Source organism: Terrapene carolina, unplaced genomic scaffold (assembly GCF_002925995.2).
Source record: "Terrapene carolina triunguis isolate 2854851 unplaced genomic scaffold, T_m_triunguis-2.0 Scaffold714, whole genome shotgun sequence".
Classification (NCBI taxonomy): Eukaryota; Metazoa; Chordata; order Testudines; family Emydidae; genus Terrapene; species Terrapene triunguis.
In genome coordinates this window covers 21765963-21785727 of record NW_020665065.1, presented here as the reverse complement: position 1 = coordinate 21785727, position 19765 = coordinate 21765963, and the positions used below count along the sequence as shown (strand labels likewise).

General features: G+C 49.0%; 1 protein-coding gene across 4 annotated transcripts in view; it reads right to left on the bottom strand.

The window, feature by feature from the left end:
- Positions 1–19765, bottom strand: part of ECE1 (endothelin converting enzyme 1) — a 160008-nt gene that overhangs the window by 18544 nt on the left and 121699 nt on the right. For all 4 annotated transcript variants that reach the window (XM_026660062.2, XM_026660060.1, XM_026660061.1 and 1 more), the window contains 2 exons: positions 12068–12209; positions 10998–11210 (listed from right to left, as the gene is read on the bottom strand). In XM_026660062.2, coding sequence (XP_026515847.1) covers positions 10998–11210; positions 12068–12209 — 355 coding nt within the window. The remainder of the gene's footprint in view (positions 1–10997; positions 11211–12067; positions 12210–19765) is intronic.

Sequence of the window (19765 nt, the reverse complement as noted above, 5' to 3'; positions counted from 1 at the left end):
TTCTAATCACACAAAGCCAAACACCCCTGCCTCACCCCTTCTCTGAGGCCCTGCCTCCGCTCGCTCCATCCCCCCGCCGTCACTCGCTCTCCCCCACCCTCACTCACTTTCACTGGGATGGGGGAGGGGGTTGCGGTGCAGGGTGGGGGTGAGGACTCCAGCTGGGGGTGTGGAATCTGGGGTGGGGTAGGGGATGAAGGGTTTGGGGTGCAGGAGGGGGCTCCGGGCTGGGGCAGGGAGTTGGGGTGTGGGAGGGGGGTGAGGACTCTGGCTGGGGGTGGGGGGGCTCTGGGATAGGGCTGGTGATGAGGGGCTTGGGGTGCAGAAGGGGGCTGGGGCAGGGGTGCGGGAGAGGGTGCAGGTGGCACTTACCGTAGCTCCCAGGAAGCGGCCACCAGGTCCCTGCAGCCTCTACGTGCATGTGCAGCCAGGGAGGCTCTGTATGCTGCCCTCGGGCCCGCATGCGCCGCCCCTGCAGTTACCATTGGTCACAGTTCCCAGCCAATGGGAGCTGCGGAGCTGGCACTGGGGCGGGGGCAGCACGTGGAGCCTCCCTGGGCGCTCATGTGTCTAGGGGCCGTAAGGACCTGGCAGCCACTTCTGGAAGCCGCGCAGAGCTAGGGCAGGCAGGCTCTCTGTTTCCCAAAGGTCATCTTTGATTTGGAGTCCCCAGTCTTCCACCTCATCCAACTTCAGAGACTGATCCTTGGGAAAACAATCCCCCATTGCTCCCACAAGCCTTGCCTACACTGAGTGTTTCTTTGAAGTCCTCCCGTTCCCTTGCTCTAGCCCCAGTGGGAAACCCCCACTGCCTTATAGTGATCATTCTGGGGGGAAACACTACAGGGGGTAGATACTAAGGACTGCCAGCCAAAGTAACAGAGCTCCTCTGAAGCTAGCAGTCCTATATACTGTCCCCAGCAGTCCCTCCTGCTGCGAGTGACAGGGACTGGAGCAGCCAGATTAAACAGCAGAGGTTATTCTAATAACCCAGGATGAGAGGAAAACTGCTTCCATAAGCCTGTTCTCATCTCGGTTTCTAGGCAGCTAGTTACACGCACAGCTGAAGCCCATACGCTGCTGGGTGCCATTGTTTCCCTAATGGAACTCTGCGTCCAGAGAAGAGGAAGAGGTGGGGCAGCGAAGACAGTGCTGGCCAGACAATAGGGCAGATGTAACCAAGTCAGGGAGTCCCCATCATTCAGTGGCTGGGCTTGGCACACATGCATCCCACATGCAACCCCAGCAGTACTTCAAGTGACTCCCTGGTTTGTAGACAGCAGTCTGCTAGGTGAGCCTTCCCTGCAAACACCAGTAGTATCTGGGCTAAGGCCTGTATCAGCTGGAAAGTGCTTTTTGCATAACAGAGAGTGAGCAAGATGCTGCTTGTTTAGAAATGTTTGCAACACACACATCCTTGGTAAAGGAAGAAGGAAGAAATCGTTTAGAAGACCTTCTGGATGGTAATCTGCTGGCTCCTACACAAGGGAGGGCAGAAGGACACCTGACTCTGAAGTCACCACTTGTGTACTGGAGATGGAGATGCCCAGTGTTCAAATCTCTTAAAAGGCCCTCCCACTGGACACCCATAGAAAAGGCAACGTAGAAGGCAGTATCTTACACAGAAAGACCACCGATTACCTCTACGCTGGGCCCTAGCTCCAAATCTATCTAAACACGGCACTGCAGACTGTTCTGGCATGATTCACCATGAGCTATGCAGCTGTACTGAAGATGAGCTTAAGTGTGACGTCCCCCTGAGAACTCCCATCGGCATCAGAGGGGAGAGCAGGTGAACTGTGATGGAAACCCGCTTGACTGGAGACAGTGGGAGGAGTGCACTCTGAGCAATGGGGAGTCACCTTGGAAGGGTTCTCAGGCTCCAGGGGTGATGAAGTGCCAGCAGAAGCTAGAGGGGCAGGGCAGGGAGAGGCCTGGCAGCAGCTGGACTGATGGAGTGGGCTCCACCTGGAGCAAAGCCAGGCTGTGGAGCATGAGATGTGGCTGACCTGGCTTCAGTGCTTTGAACTGCTGCATGTGCGTGTGGGGGTGAAGGGATTGGGCTCCATTCCTGGAGCCTGGCTGGGGCTGCCTCATTTTTAGACTCTGTTCATGAACAAAGGCCTTGACATTTGTGTCAGGACATGTTGCGATTCAAAGGCGTCACCATGGGAAGTTGCGGAGCCCAGGAGATTTCTATTGGAGCTCAATTTCCTGCTGCAGCGGAGTCCTGTCTTCAGAGATAATCCTGTACTTGGCCACCAAGGCTTCAGAGGCCATAGGGGCAGCTCCTCATGTCACCCCACCTCAACCCCACTGGCTGATGACAGCTGGATGCAGGCGGGGCCTGCCTACCCTCCGTACTGTGACTGAGTGGAACATGATGACTCCATCTGTGGTTTGGGAGTGGGGTATTCAGACTGTGTTCCTGAGCCAGGGCTCTGAACTCAGTCTGCCCTCCTTCCTCCCCATCTGTGCACAAGAGCATGCTAGAATGCACTGCACGACATGAAAGCCGCTCCCAATAGTGCTCTCCCGGGCGGAAGAGCGCATGGGAGAGTGGATTTCCCTGGCCGATGTTCACCCTGCTACTCAGCACAGCAGGCAATGGGGTGAATCGTGGATGTGCTGATGTGCGTTAAGCAATAGCTGCATCAGGGCCTTCTTACACTTAACACAAGCCTGGCCCTCACTGACGAAGGCTTTTGTCCATGGGAGCTGGAAAGACGGGAGGCATGTAGCAGGTCTACAGAGGTGTGGGATAGAGGGAGTTATCAAACCTGTGATAGTGACAGAGCTTTCCCTGAGGGCTAGGAAGGAAGTCAGGAAGCTAGTAGCCAAACATTTGCACATCTGTGTGCTAGAAAAACCAAACACAACCCACTTGTATGAGCTGGAAAAAGCCAGATCTGGGAAAGGCTCTCAGAGCCCAGGGAACAAAGCGCTCCCATTGCCATGGGAACCGCTCCCCAGCACCAGGCCCACGCCAGCTCCTTTGCCTGGGAAATGGCAATTGAGGGAGCAAAAGCTCCACGAGGGAGCTCTTAGTTGTGTAGTTTCATCTGCTGCTGGAGATGCCACCAGGGCATTCGAAGTTCAGCAATTCCAACCTGCCAAAATGGGGTGCTAATTTGTGTCTTTGGCTGCCTGGTCCCGTCTCCCCACACTGCAGAGGCAGGGCTCTCCCTTTGGAGAAGACGGACAAGGAAAGCAAAACAAAAGGCCTTTCCCAGAAGCCCTTGAAAGTTCTGCAGATGGGTTGGCTCTCGTTGTTGAACTGACTGTAAGTGCGCTGTGTTCCTGGGGCTAGGTTTCTTGTTAGCTCTCATTTATTTGCATAATAAGATCCACAAGTCTGCAAGCAGTTCCTTGAAAGACAGATAATAAACACTCCCTCAGGCCAGAGCAAGATAATTAGGACAGGCCTTAAAAAGGAAGCCATAAAAGTGTAGATCTGCTCTGAGCAGCCATCCACTAGTCAAAGGGACATGCACACACACACGTTCTTTGAGATTTAGGCCCTACAGTCTGGGCAGCTTTATAACCAATTGGAATCCACCAGGGAACATCCTTTGAATAACCCAACCTCTCAACTATGAAAGATTTTTAAATTAAATGGACAGAGAACTAGAACACTATAGGGAACAATTTTGCATTGGTCTTTCTGGACTGGATGAATAGCATGGCCCAATAGATGTTTTCTGTTTCTAGCTTCTACAATCTGTTAAGGTTCCCTCCCCTAGAACTCCATCACTCTGTCAACCTAAATCCTACATCTGGGGGGAGGAGGGGGGACCCACAGGCAAGACCTACTGAATGCAGGATTGCAGCCTGCAAAGCAGTGATGCTGTCCACTATGACGTTTACATCCTTTTCAAACAACAGAACATGAGCTCCTACTCACTGCAATGCTGTGGCAAAAAGCACTAATGGAATCCTTGGATGTATCGACAATGCAGTGCGTCAGAGCTGGGAGGTAATTTTACCTCTCTATACAGCATTGGTGAGACCAATAATTGAATGCTGCATCCAGTTCTAGTGTCTACGTTTAAAAAGAATATTGAAAAATTGGGAGAGGATATAGAGCAGAACTACAAAAATGATTAGAAAGTTGGATACAATGCCTTACAGGGAGAGATGGAAAGAGCTCCATCTGTTTAGCTTATCAAAAAGAAGTGACTTGGTGTTTTCTTCTTGTGAAGCTGTTCATACCAGCAACTAAAGGGCTTTTTAGTCTAGCGGAGAAAGGCAGAACAAGAACAAATGACTGTAAATTAAATCCAGATGTATTCAAATAAGAAATAAGGCACACACATTTAACAAGAAGGGTGATTAACCACTAGATCCAACTCCCAAGGGGAGTGGTGGATTCTCCAATTTAAATCTGCAAATCAAGACTGGATCCACTCTGGGAGATGCTTTAGTCAAACACAAATTATTGGGATCATTACAGGGGCAACTGAGTGGAATTCTCTGGCCTGAAATCTATGAAAATAACTCCACTGGCCATAGTGCAGGCAGCCCACAAGAAAGGCTGATGTAACACAGAGTCCGTTTAGCTTCAATTCCCTTTAGAAATTGCCTCACACCCACCCTTCCTATAGTAGGACAGACAATCAGCAATGAGAACAGTTAGGGGTGGGGGAGAAAAATGTATCAAAAAGGATATGAACAAGGGGGAATGTAAATGATTTAAATGCCCCCCATCCCTCCTTTCAGGCGAAGGGAAGATTTTATGTGTTGTAAGTAACTGAAGCATTCAGTTTAAGAACTAATCTAGAAAATAAAGATAGTGAGAACAAGGAGGCTGTAGAGCAATACAAATAATAAATAAAAATAATTAACAACTATAATAACAAGTCTCCTCACCCCTGTAAGGCTATGTTTGCTTGCAATATATGATTCAGTCACTAGATGGCTCTGTGTGATGCAAAATGTTCCAAACGGAGCCAAAGGCCCTGGTAAATAACAGAGATCAATCTGGAACCCAGGCTGGGTAGAAGCTTGATTATGTAAATGTATTTAATAAATGCATCCCATCTAAGATAAATTGTGGCTACATTCTATATATTCTTAGGGCTTTATCCAGCAGAGAAGAACTCACATACAGCCTGTAACAGTCATGGAATGAGTGGGCTTGTATGTATGGATACAACAAAAATAAAATCAAATAGAATAAAATTTTGTGGACTACTGGAACTTTGTGGGAGTGGGGTAACCATATGCTCGTACCTTCCCTCTTTAGGAAGGAGTTGCCTTCTGCAACCTAGCTAAACTTTGAGGTGCTCTTTTGAGCTCTGGAGCACATGCCCCCTGTAGGCAACAAACATGGCCAGTGGCCTCAGCTGGGATAAATTTCTTAGTGGCTAATCCCAGTTACGGAAGACTGACAAATAGGTTCCCAAACTAGCTTTGACTTCCTGCTGCCTGTTCTGAATTGGTTTCATTGCTACCTAAAATTTACTCTCAAGCCATCCCGATAGTCCCAGACATAACAGTTTGTGATTTGGGGGGCATTTCTGGCCAAGACCGCAGAAGCTATGGACACCGTGTAGGTCTAGGGCAGCAATGGGAGTCTTGTCTCCAGCACATGTGTTTGTTATTAGCACTGCCGGTTTCACTTAACATTAGCAGGTCAGATTTCTCTGATGGCTGCAACTGCCCTGAAATGTTATAACGAATGTTTTGCTCTGTGGTGTAACTGAAGATTAGAGATCTGCAGTGATTACACAAACCCCAGATGGGGGCAACTGGAACCTGCCTGCATGTTTTTACTATCCCAGGTCCCTTTAAATTAAAAAACCAATCCCATGCAGAACTGCTCTGCTTGATGCTATATCCCTTTTCAGTCCACTTGGTATGTGGCATATCCACTGTGACCCTGACATTAAGTGCAAAATGTACCCTGCAGTCTACAATGGATCAGAGACTAGAGCAGGGGTAGGCAACCTATGGCATGGGTGCCGAAGGCGGCACACGAGCTGATTTTCAGTGGCACTCACACTGCCCGGATCCTGGCCACCGGTCCGGGGGGGCTCTGCATTTTAATTTAATTTTAAATGAAGCTTCTTAAACATTTTTAAAACCTTATTTACTTTACATACAACAATAGTTTAGTTATATATTATAGACTTATAGAAAGAGACCTTTTAAAAACCTTAAAATGTATTACTGGCACGCGAAACCTTAAATTAGAGTGAATAAATGAAGACTCAGCACACCCCTTCTGAAAGGTTGCCGACCCCTGGACTAGAGGAACACAGCTCTGCGCCACACCCCTCCGAAGCAAGAACTTCCTCACTCTCCTCCTACAGATAATTATCCTCAGAACCAGCCCGGTTCTTTGAGTCAATAGCACTGATAAGGACCCATTTGTTTGCTCAAAGTCTGCACAAACACTGTCCTGAGGGCTGCAGCTGTACAGATGCAATTTCCCCACTTCTCCTTTCACATGCTGAGAGCACGCAGCAATCAGCATGGATCTGTGAAGCCCATGGGAGCCATCAGCACCCAGCTGCAGGTAGCTCTCTCTTGACTGGTTGAAAGTCACTTCCCTGTTTTTCCTTGGAGCCCTACTCTTAGCACAACCCCTTGGCTCAGAAAGATGCACCTGGCAGGGAGGAGTTGCTCAGATTAGAAATCAACAACAAAGTTGTGAGCAGTCACAAAGGCTTGGCTTTCTCTGCTGGTGGGACCTTTGATCCAGCCCAGGTTCATGCCAGGTAGAGCCACACTATGTGGATACATGCCACCAACAGCCAGCACTCCATATCCCCTACCCCCCCAGCCCCAATAGGGCCTTGCTGCAAATGTAACCTCATGATTGGTTAGACATTAGGAAAAACTTCTTAACTGTCAGGGTGGTGAAGCACTGGAATAAATTGCCTAGGGAGGTTGTGGAATCTCCATCATTGGAGATTTTTAAGAGCAGGTTGGACAAACACCTGTCAGGGATGCTCTAGATAATACTTAGTCCTGCCATGAAGCAGGGGACTGGACTAGATGACCTCTCAAGGTCCCTGTCAGTCCTACGATTCTGTGATGGGAGCCTAGAATGGGGGCCACTCTTTGGAACAGATGCCAGCTTGCTGCCACCAGGGGGCAACAGAGAGCTGAATCTCTTCTCTCCTCAAGCCAATTGTACTGCCTCAGCAGGGACATGTGTTTCTTGCATACAATCACTGCGGTTTGCAGTCATTAACCCAGTGGTTCTCAACCAGGGGTATGCGTATCCCTGGGGTACATGAACTCATCTAGATATTAGCCTAGTTTTACAACAGGATACATAAAAAGCACTAGGGAAGTCAGGAAAAACTAATGTCATACAGATAATGACTTGTTTATATCGCTCTATGTACTATACACTGAAATATAGGTACAATATTTATATTCCAAGTGATTTATTTGATAATTATATGGTAAAAATGAGAAAGTCAGCAATTTTTCAGTAAGAGTGGCTGTGACACTTTTGTATTTTATGTCTGATTGTGTAAGCAAGTATTTTTTAAGTGAGGTGAAACTTAGGGTATGCAAGAGAAATCAGACTCCTGAAGGGGGTACAATAGTCTGGAAAGGTTAAGAGCCACTTCATTAACCCACCCATTAATTCACGGGGCTGGCTAGCCTAAGCTTGTGCAACTCACCGCTGAGATTTTGTGCTAGTTTAGTCGCTCATTATAACATTCCCTGTCCCTATGTAACCTTCCTCTCTGCATTTCCCTTAGGAATTCCCCATCTCCCTCTCACTGCAAGTTATCCCCATCTTTGGGCAAGAAGATTTCATCATAGAAAGAGGGGGATGCTGCAAAGCCCATTCTGCTCCAGAATCAGAGGAATGAAGGCTCCAGGGAAGCATGAGTTACCCTTTCCTCTCTGGGGAAGCTTGCAAGGAGTTTTAGAGCAGGAGGAGAGAGCATTTGAGCAAGACCACTTCTGGGTTTGCTGCTGCAAGTGATAAAAGTTTCTCTACTATAACGTGGACCTTGTGACCAGGTCTGCAGGATCCATGCTAGGCTGGATGTCCCAGGAGGAAGGCAGAGTTATCATTCTCAGTCTGCTGAGACATCTAAAAGGGGCCCTTTCCCTAGCCATAAACCTGGCAGCAATTCTCCAGGCCACCTCCGTGGGCTGGCGGAGCCAGTGAGGCTGTTGCAAAAGGGGCTGTAGGACAGGAGTAAGTCCCAACTAAGCACAGGAGAACCCCTACTCCTGACACAGACAGCTCCATCTCTGCAGGAGATGTGCTGGGGCAAACAAAAGGGAAGTGCAGGTGGCCAGAGAAAAGAGACGGCCAGGGTGGATTTGTGCCCTGTAGTTCTATGATCCTACAAAGAAAGCTGCATGGGGTATTGAAATAGTGGCACAAGTTGGGGCAGCCCCAGGTCCACATGACCTGCCCCCAAATCCTGTATAGGGGAGACACAAGCAGCCTCCCCTTTGAACCTGCACCAGCACAAGCAACAGCCATCGTGAGCACTAGGCGTTAGCCTGAAGAGACTCTAGTTTTATATGCAGGGAGTTCAATCCAAGGTACTTGACTAGCCTGTGCTGGGGGCAGGTTCTGTCTCAGACTAGCTCAATAAGCAAAGTAGGCCCTTCCAATGGGGTTTGGTATTAGGATTTGCAAATAATGATTGAGGGAGGGAAAGTCCAGAGGTAGTGATTTTCTTAGATGTCCCAGGAGCAAGTGTCTCAGTCATGAGGGCCCTGCAGCCATTGCTATCTTCTCAGCTACCCCAGCAACACTGAGGCTGTGTCTGCCCAGAGCTGAATGTGGCACTTGAAGTGGGTCAGAACCACAGCTGTGTCTCAGAACTGTCTCACACCCCACCTACGTGCCCACATGAAAATGGGTTTGTGGCCAGTCAGCTGGAGCAAACCCATCAAACGCTGGACTGTCGTGTCTGTGTGAGAGCACAAGCTAGGCCTGGAATCCAGAGAGGAGTCCTAGAATGCCCAACGAAAGGAGCTCAGACTAACGGAGAGTGGGCTTCCTACCGGTCCACTGAATTTCAACACTGCTTCGAGTAAGAGACAAGGAGCTCCATCCTGGCCAGATACCAAGGGGCTTCCTTAGCCAGGAGTGTCTGGAAGGAAGGACAGAAGATCCTGGCCTGGATTGTTATGCCCCTCAAAACAACTTGGCAGTTCCGCATTTGGCTCCCGCCTTGGTTAATGAAACAAAGAGGCTCTCTCCACAGTGAGGGGGTGGGGCCTCAAACTCACTCGGCAAACTCTCCTCGGTCCCAGACAAAGCGATGAACACGAAAGTCAAAAATCCTGGGGGCGTAAAGAAAAATAAATACGGGAAAGATCTGGTTTCCTGGCTGAGCCCACAGACGCCACATCGGAGCTGTTGGATCATATCCTGCCTTGGCTGGAGTTGGCACCGGAGAGAGGCTAACTCCTCTGGAGGCTGCTGGCACACAGCATGTGGCGAGCGCTCCCTTAGTGTGCAGGCAGGGAGGTGCCCATGTTCCAAGGCTTAAATCAGAGGACAAAGCCCTGGGAGAACTAGAGAGAGCTGCTCAGGAGGAGCATCATGTTTTAGGGAATCCTCCATAGCCCCTTGCTCTTCGACACTCCCATTAGGGGGGTGGACGATGCTCCCCTGCAGCTCGGCACCCCCACTGCTTCAGAGTTTCTTCCACCAGCACAGGACTCTCAGTCCCCCAGAGACACTCAGATCTCTCTTTTTGGGCAACTTGTCTCGCTCACCCAGGTCCACAACAGACAGGACCTTTCTACTCAGTAGAGGCATCTCTCTCGTCGCACCATATCTTCAGAGCTGCAGCGTGCAAAGGCACTCATGCTGGATCCACCTAATTTAAAGGAGTGAGGGCTGGGAGTTGAGCTTTCTTAGTGAGGGGTCCTCAGCTCTGAAATAGCTTGGATATTTGGATCTTCAGGGCATGCTGTGGAGTTCATCTATACTATATCTATGCCTCTAGCAACCCTGGGACATGTTGCAAGCTTCTGTGCTGGGTGGGGTTAGATCTGTGGGAGAGGGGATGGGGGGGGGGAAGCTGTGTATTTTCTGAAAGATTCAGCTCTCGGGTCTCGGTGTCAGGGGGAAGACAGTATACTGCTGGTTAATTTTAATTTTGCTACGTGTCAGGGCACCTAGATCTTGGATAGGGGCTACTTTTATTAATGTTATGGATAAGATTTTGTCATGGTAAAATTAGGCAAAATTCACTGATCAGCCATGGTAAAAATGTACAAAATCAGGGTATGATCACAGCAGCCAAAAATCTCTGCTGGGCTCGGAGACGTTGACACTGACTGACCTACAGGATGAATGGCCCGCTGAGGTGAGTCCGGAGGTGGAGGTGGTGCTCCCTCCCTGAGCCCCACTGCCTGGGGCTGAGACTGAAGTACTCACGGACATCTGTTAAAGTCATGGAATCCGTGACCTCCATGACCAAATCATGTCCATAATTATTGTGGAAACCCAGCAGGAGCAAAAACCCAAGCCACTGCCCTCTTGTCAACTGAGAGATAGCATTGCAATCATCCTCCCCTAGCCCCCAATGTCACCCTGGACCCTTCATTTTTTGGAAGTGAAAGATCCAGGAGCCATTTGAACACAAGGCAGAGTTTGCTTCTGGCAAAGTTAGCACTGGGAAATGATGCTGCAGGGCTGGTCCCACCCAGCTGCAGAACATGCACTTGTAAGAGGTCCCCACAGAGAGGTGGAAAGAGATTGTTTGGTAGCGCTTGCTTGGTTCCTGGTCCATCTTGCAGCATAGGAGAGCATTGCCCAGATACTATAGTTCTCTGAGGCAATGTTGTAACCTTCACCTCTCTCAGATGGAGTAGGATCTTTACTGGGACTAGCCTATCCAGGTTCATGGAGATGGCAAGTCAGCACCCCAGAGTCACAAGGAAGGATCAGCTGAGGGGCATCTCCCCAGTCCCTGGATTCCTGCTGCTTTTCCTCTCCTGCTAGTGAATGGCCACCTTGCCTCATGGGTGGTACATAAGAAGACACTTACCTAGAAGGTGCTTCATGATGGCCTGGTTGTGCTCCCAGAGGTTGTTGAAGGTGCCCCAGCGTGAGTGGCCATCGGGCATGGGGTTTCCCTTCATCCACCCACCACAGGCATATTTGAAGAAATCCTCGCAGGGGCTCACTGACTGGTCCAGAGAGCTCAGGATGGAGCTGGTCACGGAGATGCAGGCTTCCGTCAGACATGACTTGGATGGCCCTGGAAGGGAAGGGGCAGAACATCAGACCACAAGCCACTCTGGAGGCATCCGAACAGTTTGGCCTGGTGCCTTGGGTTGAAAACAGAGTTCGCTGGGAAGGCTTCAGCATCAAGGTGGGTCAGAGTCTGAGACAAACCCAATGGACAAGACACTTCCGGTATCTGGGCACATGTACAATTGGACCTTTCGGCTACTTCTCTTGGCAAGTGAGTCTCATTCCTCATTTCCTCCCTCCCTTAGTTAGGGTCTCAGATCCCCTAAAAAAAGGGTGTTGGGGCTCCCAAACTATCTTACAGCAGCTCACTGCAGGGGCAAGCAATGCAGGATGACAGGGCTTAAAGTCACTCCTATTTTACCATGGTGCCACTTCCTACCAATGCCAGGGACAATCTGGCTGACTAGAGCTAGGGGAATGTTGCCCTTTAAATTCAGATGCGGTGGGAGGGGAAAGGGGGAGGAGTTCACAAGTTCTTTACACATCTTGAACTAGGTATGCAAAGCAACCTTTAGTTCCCTCTGCCCCACCCAGAGGAGTGCAGTGCTGGTCAAAGAGTTGCCTGATGCCCCAGAGAATGGAATCCTCCTTCCAGCCACATTTGTCAGCATCTCTCAGCCCTGCCCCAGAAAGGCCCTTGCTGCAGGGGAAGGTGGTTTTGCCTTCATCCCCATTTCAAACCCGAGGTCTCTGAGTCTTATAGCAAGGATGCTGATTGTTGCAATGGATTTTGTGATCTGACCTGCCCATGAGGAGCTCAGCTGTTACCCCGGCTCACTTCCATAGCAGCTGCCATCAGTGCTCTCCACACAGTCACCCTACAGCTACCATACATAGATCCCATGCAAATGAAGGACTTACTATCTCTGTACTGGAATCCCAGGGCTAAGACACAGGCCAAGAGGCTGAGTGCCAGAACCACGATCAGGACCAAGAGACGCTTCTCAATGTGAGTGCGTTCTGTCCAGCAACTCCTGCTGTTCCCAGAGCCACGGAAATTTACCTAGGGAGGGAAAAGGAAGAATCAGTCCAATTACTCTCCCACACCGATGACAGGAATGTCTGCACCTTCCCACTAGGTCAATATCCCTTGAACTGGGGCTACGAAGAAAAACATCCCCCCCCCATCACATTTTTCTGTTTCTATAGACTTTTTTAAGTGACACTGTTCAGATCCTGTCCCTCCCCTCCTCCCGTCCCCCCAGCAGACGTGCCAGTGATGGAAGGTAACTGGGGTAGTTTATTTAAAATGGTCTGAAAACTTGTCACTTATTTCTCATGCAACAGGAGCTGTGCTACATGAAGACAGTGCTGCAGAGAGATTGCTATGAACAAGTCACTCGCAGATTGGCAAAGCTCCAGATTCTTTGGGGAGGGTTGACAGAAGGAGGGGGAAGAGCCCATGTAAAGCTTGTGAACTGGAAAGAACTCTGCACTAACCAGAAATCCTAACAGGAAGGGAGGCACAATCAGAGGAAATGCACCCAGAACACTGGAAATTGGAATATTTCAGACCTTGGCAAGTCTAGAGCCATCATCACCTGTTCCCAGTCAGACGTGTTTGGGTAGTTTTCATCAGTCGGGTGAAGAGGAGTTTCCAGGAGCTTTGCTGGCACTTGGAAACTTCAGCCCAGCTCTCTTGCCCAACAGGTGCTCCAAGCCAGAGATGGATGCACTTGTGTGTTTTAAGCAACAGAGAGTCCTGTGGCACTACTAATACTTGTGTGTTTTGTTACCTCCATGCTGTTACCTAAACATTTTCATTTGACTGGAAGTCAGATAAAGGAAAGACTGGAGAATAGGATGCACAGGATGGCTTTGCTGGTTCATGAGTAACTGATTAGGCAAATCCCTTTACTTCAATGCAATGGAAGGCTTTATCCTAATGTGGGCCACAGAAGAATATAAGGACAGGGTATTATGGTGCTGCAGCACTGAATAAAAAATCCTGGAGCCCAGAGATGGAAGAGATGTATTAGGGCATCAGTGTTCCCAGGCAGTATTGTTTCCTATAGTACTTCTGTTGTCACCCTGAGTCCAGGCGGAAGGTTGATCTAGTGGCCTGGCGCTCAAGACATGGGTTCAATTCCTGCTGCTTAACATGTTTGCAAAAAATATCCAGAGTGAGTAAATCCAGGGTCTTGATTTCACAGCAATGCAAACTATTTCCATGTAGCCTGCCCGGGACTGAGCTCTGCTGGTGGGTCTGGGGATAGTGCCATAGGGATCACTACAGCTATGCTAACACACCAGCTGAGGAGCTGACCCACCGAGCTTAACTGTGGAACAGATGTTTTTTTAAAATACCGTGTTGGTTTTCTTGACAGTACCACCTATCCCAGAGGGGAAGGAGAATCCAGCGATTAGAGTGCTGGCCATGGGGGGCCCAGGTTTAACTCCCTGTTTTGTCACAGGCTTCCTGTGTCACCTTGGCTAAATCATTTAGGGCATGTCTACACTGCATGCAAAAGTGACCTCTTAACTCAGGCCTGGTCTACACTGGGGGGGGAGGGGGAGGAGAGATCGACCTAAGATACACAACTTCAGCTACGAGAATAGCATAGCTGAAGTCGACGTATTTTTTAGGTCGACTTACCTCGCGTCCTCATGGCGCGGGGTCGACTACCGCTGCTCCCCCGTCAACTCCGCTTCCGCCTCTGCCGCGGTGGAGTACAGGAGTTGACGGCAGAGCAATCAGGGATCGATTTATCGCATCTACACTAGATGCGATAAATCGATCCCTGATAGATTGATCACTACCCGCCGATCCGGCAGGTAGTGTAGTCATACCCTCAGATTAGCTAACGGGTTAAAATAGCAGTGAAGACACACTAACTTGGCAGCCGGAGTTCGATCTCAGGCTGCCCTATAGGTTTTAACTTGAGCTGCTAACACAAATTAAAAGCAGAGATGCTGCATCTTCACTGCTATTTTAACCTGAGCTGGCTAACCTGAGTTAATAACATACCTTTTTTTTGGTGTAGACATGCCCGTAGTCTCTCTGTGCCTCAGTTTCCCATCTGTACAATGGGGATAATAGCCCTACCCACACAGGTGTGGGAGGATAAATAAAAGGTGGCGAGATGCACAGATGCTGTGGTAACAAGAGGCCATAGAGGTATCTAAAAGGTACTGAGAGTAATTGTCTAGTGCTGTCATTTCCTATGCATGACTGTGTTGGGGGTAATATAGGCTTATTCTTTGGGGCTCCCCTTGAATTGGCCACCCCTCAACCAGCCACACCAGTGAGGCTCTGGTCCATCTGCTCCTAAAGCCCAGTTTCAGATGGTTTGTCTCTTTAAGGGTAGCTGCTGCCTCTCCTTCAGCAGCTGAGAACTGCCACACCTGCACAACTCTGGCCCAGCTGCCCAACTTGGGTGTGGGAAATATGCTCCTCTAAATCCCTGCCTCCCTATGCCAGCAGCCACTATGCTAGCTGGACACCCCTCCAGACAGTTTGGGGTGGGAAGCACCTAGGGCAGCGAAATACTGTTTAGTGGGCTTAACATTTGCCCTGCCCTGCAACATCTGCCCAAGGTGGCAACTCTGGCAGCACCCTCCAGCTGCAGAAACCATCATAGAAGATTAGGGTTGGAAAAGACCTCGGGAGGTCATCTAGTCCAATCCCCTGCTCAAAGCAGGACCAACACCAACTAAATCATCCCAGCCGGGGTTTGCCAAGCTGGGCCTTAAAAACCTCTAAGGAAGGAGATTCCACCACCTCCCTAGGTAACCCATTCCAGTGCTTCACCACACTCCTAGTGAAATAGTGTTTCCTAATATCCAACCTAGACCTCCCTCACTGCAACTTGAGACCATTGCTTCTTGTTCTGTCATCTGCCACCACTGAGAACAGCCGAGCTCCATCCTCTTTGGAACCCCCCTTCAGATAGTTGAAGGCTGCTATCAAATCAGCCTCACTCTTCTTTTCTGCAGACTAAATAACCCCAGTTCCCTCAGCCTCTCCTCGTAAGTCATGTGCCCCAGCCCCCTAATCATTTTCGTTGCCCTCCACTGGACTCTCCAATTTAACCACATTCCTTCTGTAGTGGGGGGACCAAAACTGGATGCAATACTCCAGGTGTGGCCTCACCAGTGTCGAATAGGGGGGGAATAATCACTTCTCTCGATCTGCTGGCAGTGCTCCTACTAATACAGCCCAATATGCCGTTGGCTTCTTGGCAACAAGGGCACACTGCTGACTCATATCCAGCTTCTTGTCCACTGTAATCCCCAGGTCCTTTTCTGCAGAATTGCCGCTTAGCCAGTTGGTCCCCAGCCTGTAGCATTTCATGGGATTCTTCCTTCCTAAATGCAGGACTCTGCACTTGTCCTTGTTGAACCTCATCAGATTTCTTTTGACCCAATCCTCCAATTTGTCTAGGTCACTCTGGACCCTATCCCTACCCTCCAGCATATCTACCTCTCCCCCCAGTTTAGTGTCATCTGCGAACTTGCTGAGGGTGCAATTAATCCCATCATCCAGATCATGAATAAAGATGTTGAACAAAACCGGCCCCAGGACCGACCTCTGGGGCACTCCACTTGATACCAGCTGCCAACTAGACATCGAGCCATTGATCACTACTCATTGAGCCCAACAATCTAGCCAGCTTTCTATCCACCTTATAGTCCATTCATCCAATCCATACTTTTTTAACTTGCTGGCAAGAATACTGTGGGAGACCGTATCAAAAGCTTTGCTAAAGTCAAGATATATCACATCCACCGCTTTCCCCATATCCACAGAGCCGGTTATCTCATCATAGAAGGCAATCAGGTAGGTCAGGCATGACTTGCCCTTGGTGAATCCATGTTGACTGTTCCTGATCACCTTCCTCTCCTCCAAGTGCTTCAAAATGGATTCCTTGAGGACCTGCTCCATGATTTTGCCAGGGACTGAAGTGAGGCCTGTAGTTCCCCAGGTTCTCTTTCTTCCTTTTTTTAAATATGAGCACTATATTTGCCTTTTTCCAATCGTCCGGAGGCAACAGGAAATAGAGGTGAGGCAGCAGCTGCTCTGACACAAAGAGGACCCGTCTCCTTTGGTCTTTGAAGGAGCAGTGTTTGCAAGACCTGAGGACTGCAGCCAAGCTGGAAGCAAAGGAGCTTTCCCTGGGGAAGGGAAGGCTGAGTCTTCAGTGTTTAAGGCCAGAAGGAACTACCAGATCATCTAGTCTGACCTCCTGCATATCACCCCCCAGCCACCTTACACCAAGCCCAACCACCGGAATCAGACCCACGTATTACAGCCCTGCAGACTGCAGGCCACCCGAACACATGGCTCTCCTTGGGCTTGTCTTGCTGAATCAAGTCTGTTGACCACTCAGTGAGTCTGAGACAGACTCTCCTGGCCCTCCGGAGGAAAGGCAAGGCCTTGATATAAACGGAGGGAGGGGAGCAGGCAGGGGAGAAGAGGAGAATGACATTCCCTTGGAACTGACCCAGTCCATGTTGGACTCAACCCAGTCCATGTTGGACTCAAAGCAACAAGGCTGTTGATGGTGTTACCGAAATATTGGGTTCACCTAGCTGAGAGCCAATAACAGCCAGACAGGGATAAGGAGGAGTTGCTTTATTTTGCAGAAGAAAGGAGAGCTTTTTTAGTAGGGAGATTTATTGCCAAGTTGTGTTTGCTCCAGCTATGGCCAACTGGCTCCTGACCAATGGGACCCTTGCTTTAGCACTAGACTAAGTGACAACACACTGCATTTGTGAGAGCAACAATGGGTTACAGACTACGCTTCCCATCCCCCAAGCTGGGTCTGAAGTCACTGTCCTAAGCAAGGCATGGAAATGACAGAGCTCAGTCCTAGCGGACTACATCCTGTGAGGCAACCTCACGGGTTTGCTAACACATGTGAAAGTGAAATGAATTATATTAAAGAAATAGAATGAATTAAAGAATGCTGTATGTGCCTTTAAGTAGAAATGAGAAATGCTGTGATCCAGGTGTCAGGAAAGCAGACATTAAGATAGAACAGGGGTAGGCAACCTGTGGCACGCGAGCTGATTTTCAGCGGCACTCACACTGCCCGGGTCCTGGCCACCGGTCCAGAGGGATCTGCATTTTAATTTAATTTTAAATGAAGCTTCTTAAACATTTTAAAAACCTTATTTACTTTACATACAACAATAGTTTAGTTATATATTATAGACTTAGAGAAAGAGACCTTCTAAAAATGTTAAAATGTACTATTGGCACGCAAAACCTTAAATTAGAGTGAACAAATGAAGACTCGGCACACCACTTCTGAAAGGTTGCCGAACCCTGAGATAGAACAATTGCTCCACTTAAGGGCAATTGGTGAAGTATTAGCCTTAGATCGATAAGAGTTAGTAAGGAAGTAGGATATGCATGTTGTGCCCCAGGTAAATTTTAAAATTTTGCTCTCTTTGTCCCTTTGTTTAGTTCGCACCCTTTTATCTGTATAAATAAGACTGTTTGGGTCTTGCATGGGGGCTCACATTATCTGAATGTATTAGCAGAGTGCTGTGCTAATAAAACAGAGTGGTCTGACAAACTGTGAGTCCTGAGTCTAACTTTGACAATTTGGAGGTCCCACTGAGATGGCAACCATCTTCACTGGGGCTGTGTGATTCCTGACCGTTTTTGTAGGACGACCGTGGCAGCCGGCACCTGGGCATTTGGCCCGAGCAGTCCTCCTCCTGAATGGAAGGGCGCACCACCACAGTGAAGTCTACGCCATTGAACCTGTTGGTTCCCACTCTGTTCTGGTAGGGATCCCGGGATCTGACATCAGGAATCTGGTCAGGTAATTATTTCTGTGTTTTGTCCGGACTGAGGACTGTCCCGTCTCTGTGTCTATCCGTCCTCCTGTGGAGTGTTTGAGTCTGGGTGCCATCTCCGTCCAGGGATCGGCCGACCAAGGGGGTCCTGTCCCCGCGGTCTGAGTGAGTGAAATCTGCACAATCGCAGCTGCACCGCACCTTGGGTAAAACCCTTGGTGTGAAAGCAAGGGCGATTGAGGCAGTAGCCTGTGGGCTCCTTTTGTGTGTTGCAGCGGGCATCGCTCTGACGAACCCGAATTTCCTTCTTGTGTGATTGGTGTGTGTAAAGTCCTCCTGTTTGGGTAACCAGACGTCTAAGTCGGGGCAGTTCTCTAAAGGGACGCCGGCGCATTTTATGCATTTTAGGAAGAGTCCAGACTCCTGTAAATTCCTGGAAAAATGGTCTAGGCTAACTCAGGGAGATCCCAAAACTCAGTGGCCACTGTTAGGATCTTGGGACAAGGACCGAGTGGACGTCTTAAAACACAAACTCGGCCAACCTAAAACTAAATTGGCTATGAGTCAACAGTGTGCCCTTGTTGCCAAGAAGGCTAACGGCATTTTGAGCTGTATAAGTAGGGGCATTGCCAGCAGATCGAGGGACGTGATCATTCCCCTCTATTCGACATTGGTGAGGCCTCATCTGGAGTACTGTGTCCAGTTTTGGGCCCCACACTACAAGAAGGATGTGGAAAAGTTGGAAAGAGTCCAGCAGAGGGCAACAAAAATGATTAGGGGGCTGGAGCACATGATTTATGAGGAGAGGCTGAGGGAACTGGGATTGTTTAGTCTGCAGAAGAGAAGAATGAAGGGGGATTTGATAGCTGCTTTCAACTACCTGAAAGGGGGTTCCAAAGAGGATGGATCTAGACTGTTCTCAGTGGTACCTGATGACAGAACAAGGAGTAATGGTCTCAAATTGCAGTGGGGGAGGTTTAGGTTGGATATTAGGAAAAACTTTTTCACTAGGAGGGTGGTGAAGCACTGGAATGGGTTACCTAGGGAGGTGGTGGAATCTCCTTCCTTAGAGGTTTTTAAGGTCAGGCTTGACAAAGCCCTGGCTGGGATGATTTAATTGGGAATTGGTCCTGCTTTGAGCAGGGGGTTGGACTAGATGACCTCCTGAGGTCCCTTCCAACCCTGATATTCTATGATTCTAAAGGAGAGGTTAATTGTTTCATGCAGTGGTGGGAAGAGGCAAATCGTAGGTGGACAAAATCAAAACTCACCTCTCTCAAATATTCAAATAATAAGTTAAAAGCTTTATTAAAAGCCTCCTCTCCCACCACCAGACCGAGCGCTCCCCTTTACCCTGTTCTCAAAACAAAACAAAACAAAAAAACCCCATACACAAACCACCCCGGATCGATCCCAACCCCCTTCATACTCCCATCTCATTGTAAAAAGGACAAAAAGCCCCTTGTTTTGTTCCCCTTCATTGTCTGCCTCAGAAACTGATTCTTTAGTGTTCCACTACCAATTCAGCAAGGAGGGTGGGCTCCTCAACTAGCCCCCACCCTTCCTGGTCCCTTTCCTTAAACATTTCTTTCAAAATTGTGAAATTACCACAATATCACTCACAAAAATGGTTCATTGGAAAAAGCAGGATCGGGGCCCAGACAAGCAGGCAAGCAACAGATAAAGAAACTGAAAAACAGGTTGGAAGCCCTAAGGGCATAGTGTCAGGAGTAAGTGCAAGCATGAACCCCTGGAACAATACTTAAAATGGTGAAATCTGAGTTGATAAAGGTGTCATTTTGGGAGTTA